This window comes from Protobothrops mucrosquamatus, unplaced genomic scaffold (assembly GCF_001527695.2).
Source record: "Protobothrops mucrosquamatus isolate PMUCROS unplaced genomic scaffold, P.Mucros_1.0 scaffold2160, whole genome shotgun sequence".
NCBI classification, from domain to species: Eukaryota; Metazoa; Chordata; class Lepidosauria; order Squamata; family Viperidae; genus Protobothrops; species Protobothrops mucrosquamatus.
Window position 1 is genome coordinate 274,683 of NW_015388256.1, and position 23,467 is coordinate 298,149.

Consider the following 23,467-nt stretch of genomic DNA (forward strand, 5'->3'; position numbering starts at 1 on the left):
AGGACATCCAGGAAGGGGAGTTGGTTATTAGCTTCTGTTTCCATGGTGAACTGTATTTTGGGGTGTAGGCTGTTGAGGTGTGTGAGGAAGTTGTCCAGTTTTTCTTTCCCATGTGGCCAGATTATGAAGGTGTCGTCTACGTACCTGAGCCAGAGTTTGGGTTTGTGATCAGATTTTTCTAGAGCTTGGGTTTCAAAGTATTCCATGTAGAGGTTTGCAATGACAGGTGAGAGGGGTGATCCCATAGGTGCTCCTTCTATTTGTTTGTATTTTTGTCTGTTGTAGATGAAGTATGTGTTGGATAGGCAGTGGTTGGTCAGATCTAGGATATGCTTGGGGGGTTATATTTGTTTTGGATAGCTGTCAAGGCTTCTTTGATTGGCACTTGGGTGAAGAGGGATATGACATCGAAGCTCACGAGTAGGTCACTGGGCTGTAAGTTTTGTTTCTTTACGATCTCTATGAACTGGAATGAGTTTTTTACGTGTGAGGTGATGGATTCTGCATAGGGTTGTAGTTGTTTGGCGAGAAATTTGGCTAGGTTTTGTAGAGGTGAGCCTATGGAGCTGATTATGGGTCTAAGTGGGGTTCCTTCTTTGTGTATCTTGGGGAGCCCATAGAGCTTAGGGCATCTGGATGATTTCTCTCTGGGAATGATTCTTTGCTGGATCTCTTCGCTGATGGGGGAGGCTTTTATTTTGGATCTAGTGGATTTTTCCAGGTAGGTGGTGGGATCTGTGTTTAGGGGTTTGTATGTGGAGTCTTGGAGTAGGTTGGTTAATTTGGTTTGGTAGTCAGATGTGTTCATAACCACCGTGGCGTTGCCCTTGTCTGCTGGTAGGATTATTATGCTGGTGTTTTCTTTCAGGTTAAATAGTGCTGTCTGTTCCTCTTTGGGTAAGATGCTTTTGGGTGGCTTGGTGGTGCAGAGGATGTTGATGGTTTCGAGTCTGATTCTGTTAGCGTCGTCAGGGTTGATTTTGGACAGGCTGGTTTCAACTCCGCATATAATGGTTTCAGTGGAAATGTGTTTCGGAGCGACTGCAAAGTTGAATCCTTTGGAAAGGACATTGGTTTCGGCTTTGGTGAGGATCCTATCTGAGATGTTATGCACTGTTTGTTTCATGTGTGGATGTGAGGGAGGAGGGGTTTGATTCTGGTGTTCTTGTAGTCTTCGGAGTTTGTTGGTGTGTGTGTCTGTCTTGAGGGTGGTCTGCGTTTCGGCTCTCCAGACGGCGAGTTGTTTGGATTTGTCCCAAAGTGCGGGGGTTAGGGTTAGGGTTAGAGTTTTTCAGACAGCACTACTCAATCTTACACGGGAAAAGACCTGAATATGTCAAGACCTGCATACCTGTACCCGTGAAAATCTACGAAAACGTGTATATATGTGTATATGTGTATATATGTGTATATATGTGTATATGTGTATATATGGAGAAATGGACAGGCAGTGGGGAGGGGGTCCCTTCCCCCTCTGCACCAAGGATCCTGTGGGGCAGGGCTTTTCAACCTTTTCACCCATTGTACCACTTTTAGGATATGGCAACATCCGAGTACCACCAGTCGCCTAGCAAGGTGTCAAAAACTTGATGACCAAAAAAAAAAAGAGGAAAAAAAGTGATGAAGTACAGGTAGTCCTCGACTTACAACAGTTCGCTTAGTGACTGTTCAAAGTTACAATGGCACTGAAAAAAGAGGCCCCCCCAAGCCACAGTCGAGCAAGACACCTGCCTGCCTGCCCGGCGGCACTCTTCCTCCTGTCCGAGGTTTTCATTGTTGTGAGCATTTCTGTTGAGGATTGGCAGCGGGGGTGGGGTGGGGGTGTTTGGTTTTTATTCCCCCCGTCTGCTGGGTGGTTGCAGCAGGTTTTGGTCACTTCACATGACCCTGGGACACTGTGACCGTCATAAATATGAATCAGTTGCCAAGCATCTGAATGTAAATCACAAGACCCTGGAGATACTGCAACATTCCAGCTGATCAGCGCTTCTTCTGGGCTCAGCAGAAGCGTCAGGATCAGCGCTGAGCTCCAGCTGGAGCCTGGCACTGATCCTGGTGCTTCTGCTGAGCCCTGACAGCCCTGCAGCTCCAGCCATCTCTCGCTCAGGCTTGTGCAGTGCTGCCATCGGTTCAGCTCATTCCCCTCCCCCTCTACCACTTTTCTAAGATGGTTGCGTACCATCTGCCAGGTGCCAAAGTACCACAGGTGGTACCCGTACCACTGGTTGAAAAGCCCTGCTGTGGGGAGAGGAGGAAGGCTGCAGCCAACTCGGGGAGGGACCATGGACGAACTCTGGCAATGCCATTGGGAACGTCCCCATGGATGGGAAAATGAAGGAGAAAATTAGCGAGGGAACGCTGGGGAACGGGAGACAGGATGAGACTATCATAATGAAACCTCGTGGTGTAGGGAAAGACAATGAGGATGCAGTTCCAAAAAAGGCCCATAGAAAGAAAGAAAGTGGGAGGAGAACGGCGACAGGGAGCGTTAGGAAAGAAAAGGAAGAGGGTAAACAGCAGAAAGGTAACACACGGTCGCAGGAAGAGGGGGGGAAAGTATGATGATATGGATACAAGCAAGGAAAGCAAGAAAGCAATGGCTAGCAATACGGAAATTACTATCAAAACGCAGGTGGATTGGCTGGGACCGGTAACGAGATCTAGGAACTGGGTGCAAAGAGCGCCATATCCATAAAAGGCTTCCCCATCGACTGGAAGTTACCCTGATGATGCTGACAGTTGCCAGCGAAAGCTTGGTATTGTGTTTTATTAAACTTTTATAGTTTTATAAACTTCCTGGTGTTCACACATTTTTATGCCAGCTGATATGAGTTTACCCAGGAATCACCTTTCTGTTTTAAAAATATGTATATATGTATATATGTATATGTATATGTATATGTGTATATATATGTATGTATGTATGTATGTATGTATGTATGTATATGTATGTATGTGTATGTATATATATATATGCATATGTACCTGTATGTATATGTATATGTATATATATATATGTGTGTGTGTGTGTGTATCGAAAGTGTTTCTCTCCCCACCACAAGATTTCTAAACATTTTGTTGTTTCTTGTTTGTTTCCAGTCTGCTGATCTTCAGGATGTCATGTTTATAGCCCTGGTAAAGGACAGACCAAAATTTGTTCGTCTCTTTCTTGAAAACGGGCTGAATCTAAGGAAGTTCCTCACTCATGAAGTTTTAACAGAGCTCTATACAAACAACTTCAGCAATCTGGTGTTTAAAAACCTACAAATTGCTAAGAACTCCTACAGTGATGCTCTTCTTACTTTTGTGTGGAAGATGGTAGAGGATTTCAGAAAAGACATAAAAAAAGAAGGCAAAAATGGCAATGATGACATAGAAATACAGCTGCTGGTATGTCAAGTATAGCTTTTAAACTGAAATTATATACCCATCTGTATCCATTTCAATCCACAGAACTCAATGGAACATTTCTAAGTACATTTTTCTATGTAAAACAAAACAGGCATTAAGACTGAATTCCCATATTTGTTAATGTTGGAATTTTTGTTGTAATTATGTCCTTTCAGGATGGATCTCTTATTACGAGGCACCCCTTGCAAGCTCTCTTTATTTGGGCTATCCTTCAAAACAAAAAGGAACTATCCACTGTAATTTGGGAGCAGGTATTTCACACTTCTGGCATCACTAGCAACAATTAGATTCATAATCTTTTGAGACAAAAACTATTTCCCTAGGCTAGATTTCCATACATACAAATATTAAAGTCAATAGGAATTACTTCTGCATATACATATCTAGGTTGGATTATTATGTAAGCATAGAGCAATAGAGATGTCTCTTTTCTGCTTAAGATTTATAGATACTATAATTTGGGAAAGTTGTGGGCCCTTCCTCCTAAATGAGTTATTATTATTATTACTTCCTTTTATATATAGTTTACATGAATGTGGTAATATGAAATATGAATTTAGATTGACATTTAGAATAATATCAACTGGAGCTATATTGAAGGTAAAACAAAAATGCAGATATATTTGAAAAGTTGGTTTAGTTGAATTCTAAACCAGTTTAGTAATATAATTGCAGAAAAGTGTCCTATTCCATGGATTTGTTTAATGGAATGTTCTATTTCAAGAGGGTCATGGTCAGTAGATTGCTGGAAATTGCACAGGACAAATTGCTCGTCACTTTTAATCATTTTATTGTGCAAGTTAGAGTTTTCAAATGTGGCTCCAAAGAATGGAACCCTTCTATACTATGCAGCTACATTGCTGTTTGGTAATGTGAGTGTCATTTCAATATTAGAATGTCATAAAAGATGATTTAACAATTCTCTTTGCAGACAAGAGGCTGCACCTTGGCAGCATTAGGGGCCAGCAAGCTTCTGAAAAGCTTGGCTAAAGTAAAGAATGATATTAACGCTGCTGGAGAATCAGAAGAATTGGCAAATGAATATGAAACAAGAGCTGTGGGTAAGTTCAATATAAGAAGGTCAGCTATAAATTAAGAGATTAAATACATACAGTTTGTAGTAAGGGAAGAAAAACTAGAATCAAAGGAAAGACTGAAGAATAGCTCATCATATTTAGTGCAGTACACATAAATCTCAGGACTAAAAATAGGAGAATTCAAGTAGTATGCTAGCTTGAATGGGACTCTTGGCGCATTGAATAGATGTAGGAACACGTGGCTGGGTTTTTTGTATCAGAGGTTCTTATGTTGACTTGACGTTCTCAATTATGAGACATATTTATTACATTGTTGGCTATATTACTTCTGTTCAGATGTATTAGAGTTTACAATAGATTTAAATTAACTTCAAGATCCAGATTAATAAAGCTGAGTTTACACTTACATTGAGCCATATTTTGGTGATCCATGATTTGTTAAATCAAATAGTATCTTATTAAAATGTTAGTTCAGTATCAATATCATGCTAAGTCACAAATCTGGGTTTACACATCATAGTGGTTAGGCTCACACAACATGCTAAGACAAAAGTAAGCAGCTACACTCTGGTTTAGTATAACATATAGATTAGAACATTCTGTAGATATATCATTTTATCTAGATTTCTACTCTAATGCAATAATGCCAAACCATATTGATTATTCATAGTTATTTATAAAAAAGGAATTTATATCTCTTTATATATTGCTGAATTTTTAGTAAATCTCCTGGGTAAAATTCCTGGGAATTGGAGTTGAAAAACAAATTTTAAGTGTCACAGATTCACCATGCCTGGTTTAAATAATGTGAATGTGAATAAAAGACAAATATATATTTATTGTTGATAGCCATGATTGAATATATTGTGTTAAACTATAATGTGGTTTATTTTAAACCATAAAGTGACTTAACATTATTAGACTTATGACTGACATAGACTTAAGAATAATCCAGATTTAAAACTAGCAGAAAAGTTATGCCCTTCTCATAACAAAAAATAATATCTATTAAGATATATTTAAGCTATAGGAAACAAATAAGGTATATTGTTGAAGTTTGATATTGATTACATTATATATTTTTATGCAAATTCATTTGTCTTTGTGTGTTTATAAAAATAAAAGTAAACTAAATTCCAATGTGACAGGCATAAGGAACTGACATGTAGTTGAATGAAATTGAGAAGAATTCTATTAGTTTCTCTCTGTTTTTCTAAGCTGGATGAGACTGCAAAGAGCCAGTCTTCTTTTTCTACTTTTCCCATTTCCACTTTTGTGTGAAATGCAAGGAGACATTTGTCATGCTCAGACTTGGCAAAGTTTCATTCTTTGTTCTCAACATTTTTAGTCAGAGGTAAATAAGTTGTAAGAGTATAGTTATTTAAAGGGACATGGGATATATCTACTAGTAATATTAGTGATAATGTGTACAAAAGAAATCTGTAAGTATCTCCCTTCAGTGAGTGTTATTGGGAGGACATGAATTTTAGCCAGAGATAAAGCCCTTTTAAATTTCAGAATATTATGTGACTAAAGTATTTGGCTGGTTGGAGAAAGTGTGCAGAGTGATTCAAAAAGAAGTTTCTAGGTAGAACAGATAAGTCTGCTTGTAGCTCTAAATCAATGCCCTGTTATTTAAGATAAGCTAGTGCAGAGGTCCTCAACCATTTGGGCACCAGGGACCAATTACGTGGAGAGAGGTTTTTCCATGGACCGGAGGGGGCGTGGTTTTGTGTGCTGCCTGCTTTGGTTGTTTGTGCGGCCCGGTTGCTGGCATGCCATGGCCCGGTACTGGTTCATGGACCAGGGGTTGGAGACCCCTTAGCTAGTGCATGATCATAGCCCATCAGGGTGATGGCTGGCTCTGAAAAGCCATCAAATTGCAGTTTGGCATGTATTGTCTGGCACCAGGAAGACTGAAAACTGGCTGGAAAAAAAGGTGAGCTTAAGCCAACAGAAAAAAATGAAAATCCAGGCAGAAGTTTCTATTTTGAGTAGGCCAGCTTCACAATGAACATAGCAAGATATTTCAAAAAAATAGATCTCAAAAACCTATACTGAACTCTTTCAAAAGAAAGGAATGACTTTTCTCTTGAAGGTCCAGCTGAACTCCAAAAAGGGACCCAGTTGAACTCCAAAAAGGAGATGGGCTTGGATCTTATCTGAGAAAACTTTAATCACTGCAAATATATGCTGAGGTCCTTTGGAGAAGTAGCAAGATTGTAGAGATAACAGTGTTTTTTATATTTAGGGTAAGGTAATTTACAGCTGCTTAGGGCATGGAGAACAATCCCCAGAGATTTAACAATATTTGTCTCAATCTGCTATGATGGCAGCAAATCTCAAGCTATGTTCTTATTTGGATGTTAAAAAATGGAACTTGGGACTTTCTGCAGGCAAAATTGTTGTTTTAAAATTGAGTTTTGGTCTTTTCTCCAAGATCAGGGCAAGATTATAACCAGTGGCCAGGACTGCAAAGTGTCAGCTCTCCACATCACTGAAGCCTTGGGACAGGGATTGATAACTGGTTTTAGAAGCCATGAAAATTTACCATATAGAATTTAACAGGCAGAAATTAAAAACCAAGAATAGCTTAACTACTCTGAATTTTAATTGTTCTAGAATTGTTCACAGAATGTTACAGCAGTGATGAAGATCTGGCAGAACAGCTACTTATTTATTCCTGTGAAGCATGGGGTGGGAACAGTTGTCTAGAACTTGCTGTAGAAGCTAAGGATCAACAATTCATTGCTCAGCCAGGAGTCCAGGTAAAATAGCAGAGATAAGAATATATAACCCATTTACAGGTTTTATTTGCTGAAACAGAATAGACTGCAATCGTATATCTATTAATCTTGCAGTTAGGACTGTTGAAATGAGTGAGATTTAATTATGTACATATTAAATATACAATTGTATAGTAAATATCATATACCTTGCTCATGTTGTCAATGTTAATTTCATTCATGGAAAATATTTGTATGTGAAATAGCTCTTTGGTTATAGAGAAAAATGATTTCTGTTAGAATTAATTAGGAATTCAGAAACTTGTCATTTCTTTCTTCCCAAATTTAAATGCAGAGAAGCTATGTGTTTGAAAATGCTGCATGTCTGAGATTTGGAACAGGAAAACAATAATCAGGAAACAGGCTAAGTGAAGTATCCATTATATCTTCCAGCTTCTACTTGCTGTCACAAAATCAGCTTCTTCAAATGGTTTACTTCATCTGCAGAAAATGTGCAGCCTTAATATCTCATTATTGAAATAAAATTAGTCAATAAAAGAAGCTTTACATCTAGTAAAATATGTCCATAATTATTTGGAAAGTATTTTGAAAAACTTTCATTTTAGAGTTATAGAATATAAATATTGGAAGGGACCTTAGAGATTATCTGCTCCAACCTCGTGTCCTATTCATTAATCTACTAGAGCATGCCCAATGTGCTTCTGTATAAATATTACTAGAGAGTATACCACCTCTTGCCCATTCCATTACAATCAGGAAATTCTTCCAATGTCTAGCTAAATGTACCTGCTTGCAATTTAAATCCACTATTTCTTATTTTATCTTCTGGAATAACACTGAAAACATCTACTTCATGAAATATTCAATTGCAAGAAAATAGCTATCATGTTTCCCTACATTCTTTTTTCCTCCCAGTTGAATATATTCAGTGTCTTTAGTTAATAACTTTTCTTCTCAGGCCCCTTATCATTTTGGTTGCTGTCTTCTGGTCTCACTTAATTTGTCAATATTCTTTCAAAAATGCATTGCTCAGTCTGGGTACAATATTATTAGATGCTGTTTGAAAATTACAGAATAAAAAGGAACAATGCCTTGTCTGTTCAGTGTCAAGATGGGTTGTTGGATTCCATTAGCTTATTTTGCAGCTACATCACACTAATTGACTCATAGTTGTGATCCTCTAAGATAACTCAGAACTTTCTGCATGCACTACTATCTGTATGGTCTCTCCTATCCAATATTTGATTGGATTTTTTTTATTTTTCCTACCTCATATATAAATTTGAGGGTTATATTTTCCATTCCCTCATTTAAGTAATTTATTAACACTTGAATAGCACAATTGGTTTTAATCCTATGCTATTCAACCACAATCAGAATATGGGTGGTTATCTAAATTTATTTAAATAATTTTTTAAAATTATTGTTTCCTATTGCCTAGTATCTAATCTAGGAACATATTTTAGGGTCTTCATAAAAATAGATATTCAATAATAAGCAAGATGGGAGAAACCTGGATTTACTCTTTTCTCATGTTTATCCTAAATTTCAGTAAGTTACTTAATATTGCATAGTTTCTTAACAGTTTACTTTGTGTACATAAATCCAAATAAATTTGTGCAGTCTTTCCAGAATACCTGTCCCTTCCATAGAAATGATGGAATCATAAGTAGAACATAGAATAACAAGGTTATCTTAGACACAAAGTCAGCTAGATGACTGTGGGTCAGGCACTTTCTTTCAGATTTATGAAAGAAGCAATGGCAAATCACTTTTGAAAACCTTGTCAAGAAAACTAGTTGAGGCAGTCATAATTCTTCCTAACCAAGACAAATTTAGTTTCTCTCATCTAGAAACATCTGTTATACATTTCCAAGTTCATAAATAATTATTCAGGAATATACCTTTGTTGCTTTTTTATTGAAAACATTCCTAAATATTTGACTTTTTTAGCAGTGATTTTAAACCTAGTAGGTATACACTTTTAAAAAAATTATTTATCAAAGTTAGAGACCAGCCATCTCATTCTCAAAGAGACTCTGGGTGGTGAAAATTGCTTTTCTCAACTTCCACATCGGCATCTGAGTTTTCTCTTTATTGACTAGTCTGGCACAGAACCATAACGTTTTACATGTTCCATCAACATAGTTGAAGAGACTGTAGACTGAGCAATTATTTTGTGCAGCTAATTTGACTAATAAGATTTTATGGTTTTGACATATTTGTCATATTTGACAAAACAATTCTAGTTCTTGATTCATTACCATCTATCTCTTAGGAGAGAATCAGAAATTTCTTCTTCAGATCCTACAGCTTAGGGTCCCCAATCCCCAGTCTGCTATTGGTCTGTGGTTTGTTGGAAACCAGCGGCAAGCAAGTGTGCAAAGCTCATGTGAGGAATTAGGTTACACACACCAAACTGTCTCCTTCCTTCCTGCTGCCGCTGTAGTTGGCAGAGGCGGAAAGGTTGGGGACTGCTGCTATAGCTGCAGCTGCTTTTTGTTCAAGAGTCCAAAAACACCATCAATGAGGAAATTATTTTGAAATTAAGATTCAGAAATCTATTCTGAAGCTTTAAGGAAAAAGAGCTCTTGCTAACAATTGATTCCTTTTACAGTATTACATTCCTTAATGTGTCTATCCCCTCTCCAGATTTTCTTGTTTTTTCTGAGGCTTCTTGAAATTATTACTCTCTGCAAGTGTTTCCAGTATCTAATTCAAGAGTTCCTCAGCTTTCCTGATACCCAGACAGAAATTTAATTGCTTCATTTCTAGTATCTTTATCTTCTCTTCCAGGAAGGCAGTCTGCTTTCACTTGCAACATGTGTGGGGGAGTGTGTCTTACCTCAGCTGAAAATGGCATGTTGAAAATGTTGCTTATTTCCCAGTTCAACATTTTCAGCTATTATCAATTGTTTATTTGGTATGAATTCTTCTACAATTAGTTAAAAAAATCAAAATGTCCAGGAGAAGTACATTGCAAAAGAACCTGAAAGGATCAGAGATACATGAAAAAGACAGAAATAACTAGCATCATTGTACTACAAGAAATGGTTGGATTTATAGTATGTACATATTTATTTAAATATATTTTTAAAAACTTGTAGTGCATGTAGTTCCTGTTCTCAAAGAGTAGATCATGAATCATGAGAATAGTTTTCTTTTCCATATTCCTCAGATGAACAAAAGAAAAAACTTCTCTTTTGATCTCCCTCAACAAACTCCAGTTCATTTGAATAAATGTCTCCGCTCTAGAAATTGTCCCCTGAAATTGCTTTAAAAAAAGTATTACTTCTAACACTCTGCCTTCCATTGCATATATATGCATTTTCTAAATGAGAAAAATGTTGAGAATAATTTTATATGTAAATCTGTATAGGTTTAATTGATTAGTTAAAATGTATATAAATCAACTGGTGTTTAAAAAATTAAGTTGTAATCACTGTGTTTCTCCATCTGGCATTGGTGGATGAGAATTTGTCTTACTGCTCCTTGCACCTGTTCAGGGCTCATGTCTACTGTTTATGCCAGGGCAAATGTTGCCAATATAAGATCAATCTTTCCCCTTCACTATTCTTGCAATTTATAATTCAAAACGTGCAAATATAAATATATATCTGGCTGTTGGTCTGCTTAATTTCAATAGTAGAATTCTACAGAATCTATTCAGAGCATTGTATACATACCACTGTACTACTATTGAAAATTAAGGGCATTTGACTAGATCAGGGATATAAAGCCCACATGATTCCATAATTCTATCTTTCAGAATTTTCTTTCCAAACAATGGTATGGGGAAATTTCGAGAGACACCAAAAATTGGAAGATCATTCTGTGCCTTTTCCTTTTCCCTTTAATAGGGTGTGGCTTCATTTCCTTCAGGTAAAAAAAAAAGTCTTTTATTTATGAAGTACATTTTGCATATGTGAGTGAATGTAATTGTAAATTGTTTTGATTTATTTATTTAATTTATATACTGCCTTTATAATTTTTTGTAAACAACTTGAGAAGTTGAACATATCTAGTACTCCTTATTATTATTTTACCCACAACAACTCTGTGAGGTGAGTTGGGGCTGAGAATGTGTGACTGGCCCAAGATCACCAAGCTGTCTTTCATGGCTAAGAAGGGACTAGAACTCACAGTAGATGTCAGAATCCAAATATATTCCATCTCTAGTTATCAACTATGAAAACCCGCATTTCTATCTGCTCTGGATTCTGTCATACGATGAAGGGAAGGGGGTGAACAAAGGGGCTTTATGGCCCTCACTTCCTTCAGCCTACTTCAAAGGGTCTGGATGTGGATATCACCAAATGGACTAACAATAACAATGGGGGTCATTAGCTTTCATGTAATCCTTTTTGAAGTTTCCTCCCGGCAATGAGGAAAAGGGGGTGAGAATGNGGTGGTCAATGGACGTTGGAAAGAAAGGCGAGTGGGGAAAGAAATCAAGAAAGGTGACTCTGAGACGGGGCTCCAAACAACCAGAATGGAAGCAGGAGATGGAGAAATCCCTGCACGCAAGTGAAGAGGAAGGGAGCTGGGCACCGTACTCGGGCTGGATTCTAGAGAAAGCAATCGACCTAATGAAGCGAACTCTCAGCTCCCTAGGAGAGGGGAATCCTGAGCCCTACGCCCGCCCCAGCTCCTGGAGCCGCAAAGGGAGAGACAACGAAGGGGAAGTGGAACCTGCAACCCCGGGGACATCTACTGATCCAGTAGTCCCCACTCTCCGCCAAACCACAGATGGAAATCCAAATGGAAGAGACTACCACCGAGAACGAAGGCAACCAATCCATTCAAAGACGTCCGCCGCTGGAGGTGAAATTCAAAGGGGAGCCAACACGCTTGGGATTCTTCCTAACCCAAGTCCTCAGCTACATGGAGGAATACGGGCAGGACATCCCCAGTGACAAAGCCCGTATCCGGATTGTGCAATCTGCCTTAGACGGTCCGGCCGCAGATTGGGTGGTGATCTTGCACAACTCCAATGCCCCAGAGCTCAACAACTTTAACCGTTTTATGTCCTCCCTGAAAAGACGATTTGAGGACCCCCTGGCTGATCGCAAAGCCCACGAAAGGATGAAAACGATGAGGCAAGGCAAACGCCCAGTAGCCGAATATACACAAGAATTCCGGGCCATTGCCAGCAAACTGAACTGGCCAGAAGACATCCTCCTTAGCCATTTCAAAGACGGACTAAATTATGACCTATATGATGCTTGCCTGCCCGGAGGGGACCCACATCAACTCGAGGAATGGTACGTCTTGGCAGAGGAAGCAGAGATCGACATAGTGAAGAGGCACCGCCGAGGAAAACAATGGAGCTGCTCACCGCCTGAGCTGACACGCGAACCAGTGAAACCATTGGCCACGGCCAAGAAGCAACCGGGGTGTTTCAAGTGTGGGAAAGAAGGGCACCGAGCTGTAGAATGCTGCTCAAGAGCCACCCAACACAACCCAGACAGATCACTGGCCAGTAGCTCCAGAAAGCCTCCAGCTAAGCCAAAAGAACCTGCCATGAGAATGATGGAAGCTGTGGAATCCCCTACCTCTGCTCAGTAGGGGGAAAGAACCCCAGCCTACACCGCAGGGCCGGTGGACGCCTCAGATGACAGCTCGGAGGGCGAACCCCTGGTAAGTGGACGGATCGCACCCATCCTCAAGACAGTGACTATATTCATCCCCCCCATGGCCGAAGCCGTGAGGGTGAGAGCATTAATAGACTCTGGCTGCACACGCTGCCTCATTAGCCCAACGCTAGTGGGGAATCTGGGCATTCCGTCGAGGAGACTGGAACAACCAATCTCATTTGGCCAGTTAGATGGGTCCATAGCAGGGGGGGGTGCCAGATACCCTAGCCACTTTACCAATACACCTCTCCCTGGGCAAACATGAGGAGGACATAACATTTGTGGTGACCCCAGGCATGGAATGTCCAATGATCTTAGGGATGGAATGGTTACAAAAATGGAACCCCTGGATAAATTGGAGGATGGCAGAAATCAAATTCCCGAAGGGGGACCCTATGGACTTAAAATCCCAAGGGGGGCTACTGGAATCAAAAACAGAAAAAGCATCCATGGGAGAGGAAAAGGGACTACCAGAAATACCAGAGGAATACAGAGACCTTGCTGAAGTTTTCAGTGAGGAGAGGGTGGATGAGCTCCCCCCCCACCGACCCACAGACTGTGCCATTGAATTCAAACCTGGGGCAAAACTCCCGAAGCCCAGATTATACTCCATGAACCCAAAAGAGAAGGAGGAAATGGAAAGATTCGTAAAGAAAAACCTAGAAAGGGGGTTCATTGAACCAGCCAAGCCTAAAGTGGCTGCCCCGGTCCTCTTTATGGAAAAGAAGGATGGCTCTTTACGCTTATGCGTGGATTATAGGGCCCTGAATACAATCAGTGAAAGCAATCTATACCCTCTGCCTCTCATGAAAGACATGTTGTCACACCTCTTGAAAGGGAAATTTTTTTCTAAACTAGACCTAAGGGAAGCTTACTATCACGTAAGAATCAAGGAAGGGGATGAATGGAAGACTGCATTTAACTGCCCCATGGGGTGCTACCAATTCAAAGTCTTGCCATTTGGATTACAAGGGGGCCCCGCAGTATTTAAGCAATTAATCAATGACATTCTAAGGGAGCACCTATTTAAGGGGGTCCTTGTTTACTTAGACGACATTCTTATCTTCACCGAATCAAAAGAGGAACATGTCAACCTAGTCAGAGCGGTTTTAAAGAAACTGCGAGCCGTCCACCTATATGCCAAGCTCTCGAAATGCGAATTCCACCAGGAAAAGATAGACTACCTAGGTTATCGCATATCCCCACAAGGCATTGAAATGGACCCAGAGAAGGTCAGGGCAGTATTAGACTGGGCACCACCCCGCACAAGAAAGCAACTACAAAGTTTCCTTGGCTTTGCAAACTTTTACCGTCAATTCATCCCCTCATTTGCTCAAATAGCCCTGCCCCTCACTAACTTATTAAAAACAAAGGGAGCATCCTCAGTAAAACCTAGCCAGCCACTAAAATGGACAATGGAATGCCAAGCGGCATTTGAGAGATTAAAGAGACTTTTTTCTGCCGAATCAGTTCTGAGGCACCCAGACATGGATAAGCCCTTCGTAATACAAGCGGATGCAAGTGATGTGGCAGTGGGGGCTGTACTATTACAAGAAAACGATGAAGGGGTATTGCAACCCTGTGCGTATACATCCAGAAACTCACGGAAACAGAACAGCACTGGCCCGTATGGGAGAAAGAGGCATACGGGATACGTTGGTCATTACTCACGTGGCGCCAGTTCCTAGAAGGCAACAAAATTCCCTTCCAGGTGTGGACTGATCACAAGAATTTGGAAGCCCTGAAAACACCCAGGAAGCTCAACCCCAAACAAGCCCGCTGGTCCCAGCATTTCCACCAGTTCCAATTTAAGCTCAAANAAGAGGTTGCAAGGGAAATCGCCCGGACTGTTACAAACAGTGGCAAAGCCTTCAGCCCCCTGGAGGGAAATAGCCATGGATTTTATAGTGGAACTACCAGAAAGCTATGGGAATACTGTTGTCTGGACGGTCACGGACTTGTTTTCCAAACAGGTACACTTTATCCCTTGCCAAAAGATTCCCACTGCAAAAGCCTTAGTGAAACTGTTTGTCCAGCATATTTACAGACTGCATGGAGCACCCCAACGCATCATCTCTGATAGGGGAGTGCAATTTACGTCTGCATTTTGGAAGGAATTTTTATCCCTCTTCTGTCTTCTTAAGATGCAAAGTGGGGTGGGTCCTTACAGTATCCCAGTTTCTAGCCTCTTGCCTTAACCAGTATACCAACCTGACTCTCACTTTTATGGTTTATTACCCTTAGAAAAAAAACACAGATGCAGTTGTTTAGAAAATATGTTTATAATTCTTGAAAAAAGTTATTTGTTTATTATATTAGCTTATTTTATTATTATTTATTATTATTTTATTATTGTAATATTTTATTATAATTTTTATAATAACTATAATACTATAAGAAGAACCCAGATGCAAAGTAGGAGATATAGGAAGCATATCCAGGATCAGCCACAAAGAACTTAAATGCTTATACAGGCCATCCAACCAAGCAGAACAAATAGATGAACTTTTTGCTAATCAGCTAACTAATGTATGTAGGAAACACACCACAGTAGTAATAGGGAACTTTAACTACCCTGACATCAACTGGGAGACAAACTCTGCAACAAATGGGAAATCAAACAGATTCCTGAACAATCTAGCTGACAATTTCATCACCCAAAAGATAGAGATGGCAACTAGAGGGACAGCTATACTGGACCTAATTCTTACCAACAGAGAAGTGATAGAGGGTATTGAAGTTACAGGAACCTTAGGGGAGAGTGACCATGTCATCTTAGAATTCAATATAAAACAGACAAAAGCAACAGAACATAATCAAACCAGTGTTTCAGATTTTAAAAGAGCTGATTTTAACAAATTCTGAGACAGCTTGGGAAGATCCCATGGATGAAAATCTTAAAGGGAAAATCAAATCAAGAAGCATAGGAAACTCTGAAAAAATACAATTATAAATGCCCAGTCCAGTTCAATACCACTAAAATAGTAAAACAAGAAAACAAAAAAAAAAAATAGCATGGTTGCATAAAGAATTCTCAGACCAACTAAGAGGGGAAAAAAGGACAAGTACAAAAAATGGAAAGAGAGACACATAACTAAGGCAGAATACCAACAAAGAGCCTCAACCTGCAAAGATGATGTTAGGAAAGCTAAAGCTTTGAATGAAGTAAGACTTGCAACAAATGTCAAAAACAATAAATGAAATATTTCAGTACATAAAAAACAAGAAAAAATCAAAGAAACAATTGGTCCAGTAACAGGAGAAGATAGTAAAGAAGTAAAAGACATTAGAGAGAAAACAGAACTGCTTAATTCATACTTTGCATCGGTCTTTACGCAAAAAGAAAACATTACTCGACTTACCAAAAACAGAACCATAAATGACAGGTTAGGAGTGCGAATTAAAATATGCAAAAATAAGATAAGGAAACACCTGTCAGCGCTAGACGGATTCAAATCACTGGGTCCTGACAAACTACATCGCAGAATTCTGAAGGAACTGGCAAATGTGATTTCAGAACCACTACCTAAGGACTGGAAAAGAGCTGATGTGGTCCCCATCTTCAAAAAAGAAAAAAAAAACAGAGCCAGGAAAATACAGCCTAATCAATCTGACATCAATATCTAGGAAGATCTTGGAAAAGATATTTAAGCAACTGTTCTGTGAACACCTAGAAGTAAACATGGTTATAATCAGAAGACAACATGGGTTTGTCAAAAACGGATCATGCCAAATGAATCTTATTTCATTCTTTGCCAAAGTGTAGATCAGTGAAATGCTGTGGACATCGTATACTTAGATTTCAGTATTTGATAAAGTAGACCACAACCTACTTCTCGCCAAGCTAGTAAAATGTGGGATAGACAGCACCACCACCAGGTAAGTTTGTAACTAGCTGACAACTGGTACTTAATGTATAGTTCTCTTAATGCCAGTAGCTGTGAGAGGGATCTTGGCATCTTAGTGGACAATCACTTAAATATGAGGCAACAGTGTGCGGAGGCAGCAAAAAAAATCAATGCAATTCTAGGCTGCATTAATAGAGGAATAGAATCAAAATCAAGTGAAGTTCTAGTACCACTTTACAAAGCCTTAGTAAGATCACACTTGGAATCCAGTTCTGGTCACCACAATGTAAAAAAATATGTTGAGACCCTGAAAAGAGTGCATAGAAGAGCAACAAAAATGATCAGGGGGCTGGAGGCTAACATATACCTTTGTATGATAGCACTATTCCAATATTTGATGGGCTCCTATAAAGACAAGGGGAGTCAAATTATTTTCCAAAGCATCAAAAGGCAAGACAAGAAACAATGGTTGGAAATTAACCAAGGAGAGAAGCAACCTAGAATTAAGGAGAAATTACCTATCAGTAAGCACAATCAATCAATGGAATAGCTTGTCTTCGCAAGTTGTGAGTGCTCTATTACTGGAGGGTTTCAAAAAGAGACTGGACAACCCTTTGTCTGAAATAGTATAGGGTTTCCTGCTCGAGCAGGGGGTTGGACTAAAAGACCTCCAAAGTCCCTTCCAACTCTATTTTATGTTCTATTAATATTTGCCTTTCATTCAGAAACTCAAAGCCTCCTATTTGTCCCCTAAAGTAGACAATCCTGTAAAGTAGATTGACTGGTAAAACTGAATGACTGGCCCAAAGTAAGAATAATTAAACAATGGAACAGCTTGCCTGCCAGAGTTGTGGATGCACCATTGCTGGAGGATTTTAAGAAAAGATTTGACAACCATTTGTTCGGGATGGTATAAGGATTCTTGCCTTGAGCAGGGGGTTGGACTAGAAGATTCCAAGGTTCCTTCCAGGCCTATAATTAATAACAGAATAACAGAATTGGGAAGGGACCATGGGTCCTCTAGTCCAGGGGTCCCCAACCCCCAGGCCACAGTGAACTACTGTTCGAAACTGGGCTGAGGGAGAAATGGGCAAGCGTGGGCAAGTGTGCGTGCAAAACTCTATTCACTCAAGTGGAGGACACTTGAACAGAGGGCATTTGGACTCGCATGTGAAGCTCCACTTGCCCAAGTGGAGAGTTCTTGCATTTGTGTGAGTGGAGGGCACTTGTGCTCATGCACGAAGCTCCATTCACATGAATGGAGCGCCCTCCACTCACACGGGTGAAGCTTTGCGCATGAGCATGTGCCTGCCTCTGAGTCAAGTGGAGCTTCGCATGTGAGCACAAGCACATTCCACTCCCATGTGAAGCTCCATTTGCATGATTGGAGGATGAGTGTGTGCACCTTGCTCACACAAATGGAGCTGTTTGCACGCATGTGTACCTGCCACTCACATGTCCCTTCCATTGGGCCAGGCCACCAAGATTTAAAGGTTGGGGGCCACTATTCTAGTTTAACCCTTTTTCAAGCAGGAGACCCTATATCATTTCAGACAAATGGCTTCCAGTTTCTTTTTTAAAGCCTCCAGGGATGGAGCACCCATAACTTCTGAAGGCAAGCCATTCCACTGGCTTATTGTTCTCATTGTCTCGTAGACTCTATGATTCTCTGATTCTAAGTCATCCAGTGAGCTTCTGTTGTTGAGGGAAGATTAGAACCTGAGTCTCTCCATTCCCCATCCACACTGGTTTTCATAATAATTAATATTTATATACATTCGGTGTAGAGAACTCCCCTCTAGATGACTCTAGCTTTATAAAGCATTGCCTAAATAATCAAGTAATTTGAAACTAAGCTGTATCATGTATCTGGTTTTGCTATTGCTATTGGCCTCCTGGTTGATAAATCAATTAAAAATAATTTGATAATATGTGCACATGTAAATTTAAGTGGTTAAGTTTAATGTCTAAATTTAAGTTGTTTTGCTAACCAGTCCAACTTAATTCTTTTAGGAATAATTAATTTATTGTACACTATTTGCTTCCTTTACTTAGGAAAAAGCCAATAGAAAGGAGCAAAAAGTTGGTCTTCTACTATGCATGGTTCTTCACTTCACCATTTGTGGTCTTCTCTTGGACCGTCATGTTCTACATTGCTTTTCTCCTTCTATTTGCCTACGTCCTGCTCATGGATTTCCAAAAAGAGCCTACCCTGCTGGAACTGATTCTCTATGTGCTGGTTTTCATCCTGCTTTGTGATGAAGTGAGACAAGTAGGGAGTGCTTAGAAATCAAACATGTTTTATTTGCAGGATAATTATTCCAAGTTCAAAAAAGTTGTTTGACATTCAAATCTAATGGTTTTCTCCTCATTGTATCTTGATTTTCACAGTGTTTCCAATAAATTCTTTGAAATGCTATCTAGATTGTTAAGTCATAGACGCTGTATATAGTTTAATTAATATCTTTAGTGAGACTGTGATTTGCCCCATTTTCCAAAGTTTCCTAGTTCATAAACGTACCCAGATTTTATGCTTTGCTTGGAACTGAGAACTCACAGTTCTAGCTAGAATTAAGCTAATAAAACTAGGGTTAAAATGCTTAAATATACTGTAGTTAGAGCCAGCACGGGATGAAAACCATGCTGGTAAGTATGATTTCTGAAATCCTTTTGGAATAACTATGTTTTCATAAGCCTCCAGAATGCCATCAAGGAAGTGGCTATTTCTGCCCCTTGATATAGATGGGGACCTTCCCCCTCCAGTGCCTGCATTTGCATCCTTCTCATTGGATTTGTCAATATGAGAAGACTCTTAATAAGCACACACTATACATTCTGATAAAGCTGATTTTACTTGGTTTTGCCTAGTTAAGTCATATTGAATTTTATAAGTTAGCAACCAAAGAATTGTATTTGGAACTAAACCATCAACTAATACAAGCTTCCTGTAAGGACCCACTTCAATCCACATCTTAAGAAAGCAGAACTCTTGGAAATGGTCTCTTCCAACAGGAACTTTTATTAAGAGAAATTGATAGCAGGCATGATAGACAAAATCTGAGGGATTTCCTTACAAATCGATGTTTTAAAATGTCCCCAAGCAGCCCCCATCCCACAGTTCTTCTGGGCGATTCAGACCGGCAGATTTCTAGATGTTAAATCCAGGAAAGATAACATCAATCCGGTTCCATTGTACACGAACATTCAACAGCTCCTCACACCTTATTTTGATGACAGATAAATAAACCAGATTCCGGAGGCTGCATCTTTTCACACACACCCCTTCCTAGCTGGCTGGTAAGGAGGAGAAGTTCAGAGGGGCATAGGATAAAAGGCTAATAAACAAAAGGTTACTTTGTAGTGAATAGAGGAAGTGAAAGTAATAAAACCCTCATGCATACTCCCACTCCCCCTTAGGAGTATGGCAGGATTCAGGAGAGGGTAAGAATTGGTTTTAGATCAGAGGAGATAGATAGAAAGGAAATATAACTAGATCCTGACACTTCCATAGTAGTGGATGTTAAATGACAGAAATGGATTTGCCCTATTACATAGAGCTAGCCTTGAAAACTTCTAAAATCATCACCCGCACTTTGAATTGTGTCAGAAAGATATATAATATAGTTCTATTGTAAGGCCATCATTGCTACATTCTAGATGAGTTGTGATTTCTGAAAAATAAAGTGGTTCTGAGGGAGCTCTGTGTAATAAATCCACTTTAGATGCAATTAAAGAAAATGCCACTATGAAGAGGTTTGACTTTAATCAGAAATAAAGATGTGTTTGTTTCTGTAGGTATTGTAAGATGAAAGTTGAGTTGGCTAAAAATCAGGTCTGGTGGCATTTTTCCTTTTTTAAAAACATATTATTAAAAGTTTTTTCTTAATATAAAATACAAATAAAGACAAAAGAAAAAAGTGGGAGAGGAAAGGGGGAAAGGAAAAGGGAAGGGTTGCTAAAGTGAGGAAAGAAAAAAAAGAAGAAAGCAAAAAGCAATGACTTTCAAATTCTTTCAGTGCAGTAAGATATATAATGCAGTTATATCAACATTATACTTATCTAAAATTGTAAATACGGTACTAATCATTTCTACAACCATGACTTAATCATAAAAACTCAAACTCAAAGTTTCATTTTTTATCCTTTTGAGCAGAAAGTCCAGAAGTTATTTCCAAGTGGGAAAAAAAACTGTTTACATTTTTACCCAATTAATGCAGTTAACTTTGCCGTGTCTGCCAATTCCATTATCTTTCCAATCCATTCTACCATTGTGGGAGTTGATGCCTCTTTCCTTTTTTGAGCATATGATTTTTGCTGCCATTAATATATATATAGTAAACAAAATTGCAATTTTTCCCATCTCTTTATGGTAGACTTTTTCCCAACTAACAAATTTTATTAAAAGGCATACATCTAGATTTGTTGAAGGGTCTGATTCCCATGTTGGATTATTGTCCCATTGTTTCTTGTTGTTTTTGAGAATCTGCTTCAGGTTGGGTAGTTGTGTGTGAGCCTGAGAAAGTGCAGTATCATTGTCCAGTGTAAGCTGTAGCTTATTCATAATTGATTTGAGTAGTTTGAGGTATAAACTGTAAGTGGCAACAAGTGGTGTGTTTTGTTCTATTTCTGCAGATTTTTTTTCCTGAGAATTGATTTGGTTCTACTGTATTTATTTATCTGTTGATAAACTTATCTTATTGGGTATTCTTGAACATCTCTGTCAAAAAATAAAAGTGATTGTAGCATTAAGCCTGGCTGATAGATTCGGTGTTGTTTACTGGGTGAAAGCTGGAAGCATTAGGTATGCATGACAATGTTTGATATGATATTTATGTGCCTATTGTGTATTTTTATGGTGACATCAAGGAAATGAACTTCTATAGATAGGTCAAGGATGAAATTGATGGTGGGATAGAAGTTGTTGAAGTCATGATGGAATTTGATGAGAGATTCATAAAGGCTTCATGTGATGAGAGTTAAGAAAGTGGTGCTTTAAGAGCCATGAAGATTTGCACATGTTGAGGACATATTCATTTGCCAGTGGCCATGCCACTGATTTGCATGGACATGTTACTGCTTGTACCTTGGGGGACAAGGGAAATATATATTGCCTACGAAACAAACAGACAAGAGAAGCAGGAGCCCCCAATGGATCAATGGTCAGAGGTTTGGAAAGGACCCACTATAATAATTCAAACAGTTAAAGGTGGTGGCAGGAAATGTGTGCCTTCAAGATACACTTGGGAGATTCTATTTTCTAGTAGTGTAGCCTTGCAATAACATAGAATTACTCACCTAGTCATATTTCCAGTCTGGTTTACTTGGGAGGACTGACATTGCTAAAGGTGAAGTAGTTATGGGTGAATAAAAAACCACACATGACATGCTGTTTTGGCTTCAGTGATAATGTGGTTAATGGCTTGAACTACATTTTGTGGGAATTGTTGGTATATAGTGCCTCAACATCCATGGTGGTTAAAATGAATTGATAGGGAGATCGCCTATGGGGTTCTATTTTCTTAGTAAATCTGTGATAACTCTTAGATAGCTAGGAGTACTGATGGAATAAGGTCAATAGATCCTGTCTAATATCTGTCAAATAATAATACCCATATCTGTCTGATTTCATACTTCCCTTGCTTCTTCCTCTGATCCAAATTCCATTCTCTTCTCTCCCTGGGTTCTGCCATACTCCTAGAGGGGAGGGCTGGAATGATTGTGGGTTTATTGCCTTAGTTTTCTCTATTGCTAAAATGTAACACTTTGCTTTCCTGCACTATTTCTCTCCGTAAACTCCTCTCCTTAAACTGTCAATTAGAAAAGGGGGAGGTAGAAAGGAATGCAGCATCCAGCAACCGGCTTAACTCTCTGCTCTCAAGAGAAGGTGCGAAGAATCGCCTAACCATTGCAGTTCCAACCAGAACTGGCCTGATGTTATCTTCCCTTTCCCCTGATGGACTTAACACCTGGAGATTGGCCGGTTTGAACTGTCTGGATGAAGTATGGGGTGGAGTTTGCTTGGGGACACTTTAAATCACTGATCTGAGCAGGAAAACCTCAGATCCTATCTAGTATGCCTGCTATCATCCTCTCCTAATAAAAGTTCCTTTTGGAAAAGCTTGCTTCCATGAGTTCTGCTTTCTTGGGATGAGGTATTGAAGTGGGTCCTGACAGTCAGGAGTTTGATCAGTTTTGGTAGAGAAGAATCAGTTTGGTGATGAGTCTGGACTAAGAGCTGCAGCTGCTCAGATTCTGGATATAGCCAAGAATTTTGAGACTGTCAAGTTAAACTAATTCGGTAAAAGGAGCAACAATGCCCCACTAAACCCATACAAAATACATATTCTGGAGACCCTAAAATAATTTTTTGCTGCTTGTGACACAAGGAGTGTCAGAATAAGAAACTAAATCCAAACACAAACTGTTGTGTCCTGGGCTGGCTGAGGAAACTCAGCAAGCCCAGAAATGTTGCTAACGGTTCCGGGCAACTGTAAAAGCTGCCCGGGACCAGACTGGTTGGCGCTGGTGTTGCACGCAGGCGCAAGGCGCGAATAAAGGGGATTTATTTATTTTTTAATTGAAATTTTTTAAAAGTTTTACAATATAACTCCCCTCCTCCCCAAAACCCACCCTCCCCCACCCCCCTCCCTCCCCACCCCGACTTCCCAGAGCCACACACAGGGTTAACAATACAATAATTATACTCTGTCTTAGATTATATCACCCTTAAGTTAACAATTCTATAACATCCTTTAGCTCTCTTCTGAACAAACATATTAAACATTATT

General features: G+C 39.4%; 1 protein-coding gene across 1 annotated transcript in view; it reads left to right on the forward strand.

Moving 5' to 3' along the window:
• TRPM8 (transient receptor potential cation channel subfamily M member 8) overlaps positions 1-23,467 on the forward strand; it is a 275,582-nt gene that overhangs the window by 183,753 nt on the left and 68,362 nt on the right. Inside the window, exons 10-15 of the mRNA XM_015824215.1 lie at positions 3,100-3,390; positions 3,567-3,662; positions 4,343-4,472; positions 7,071-7,216; positions 10,965-11,077; positions 18,735-18,951. Coding sequence (XP_015679701.1) covers positions 3,100-3,390; positions 3,567-3,662; positions 4,343-4,472; positions 7,071-7,216; positions 10,965-11,077; positions 18,735-18,951 — 993 coding nt within the window. The remainder of the gene's footprint in view (positions 1-3,099; positions 3,391-3,566; positions 3,663-4,342; positions 4,473-7,070; positions 7,217-10,964; positions 11,078-18,734; positions 18,952-23,467) is intronic.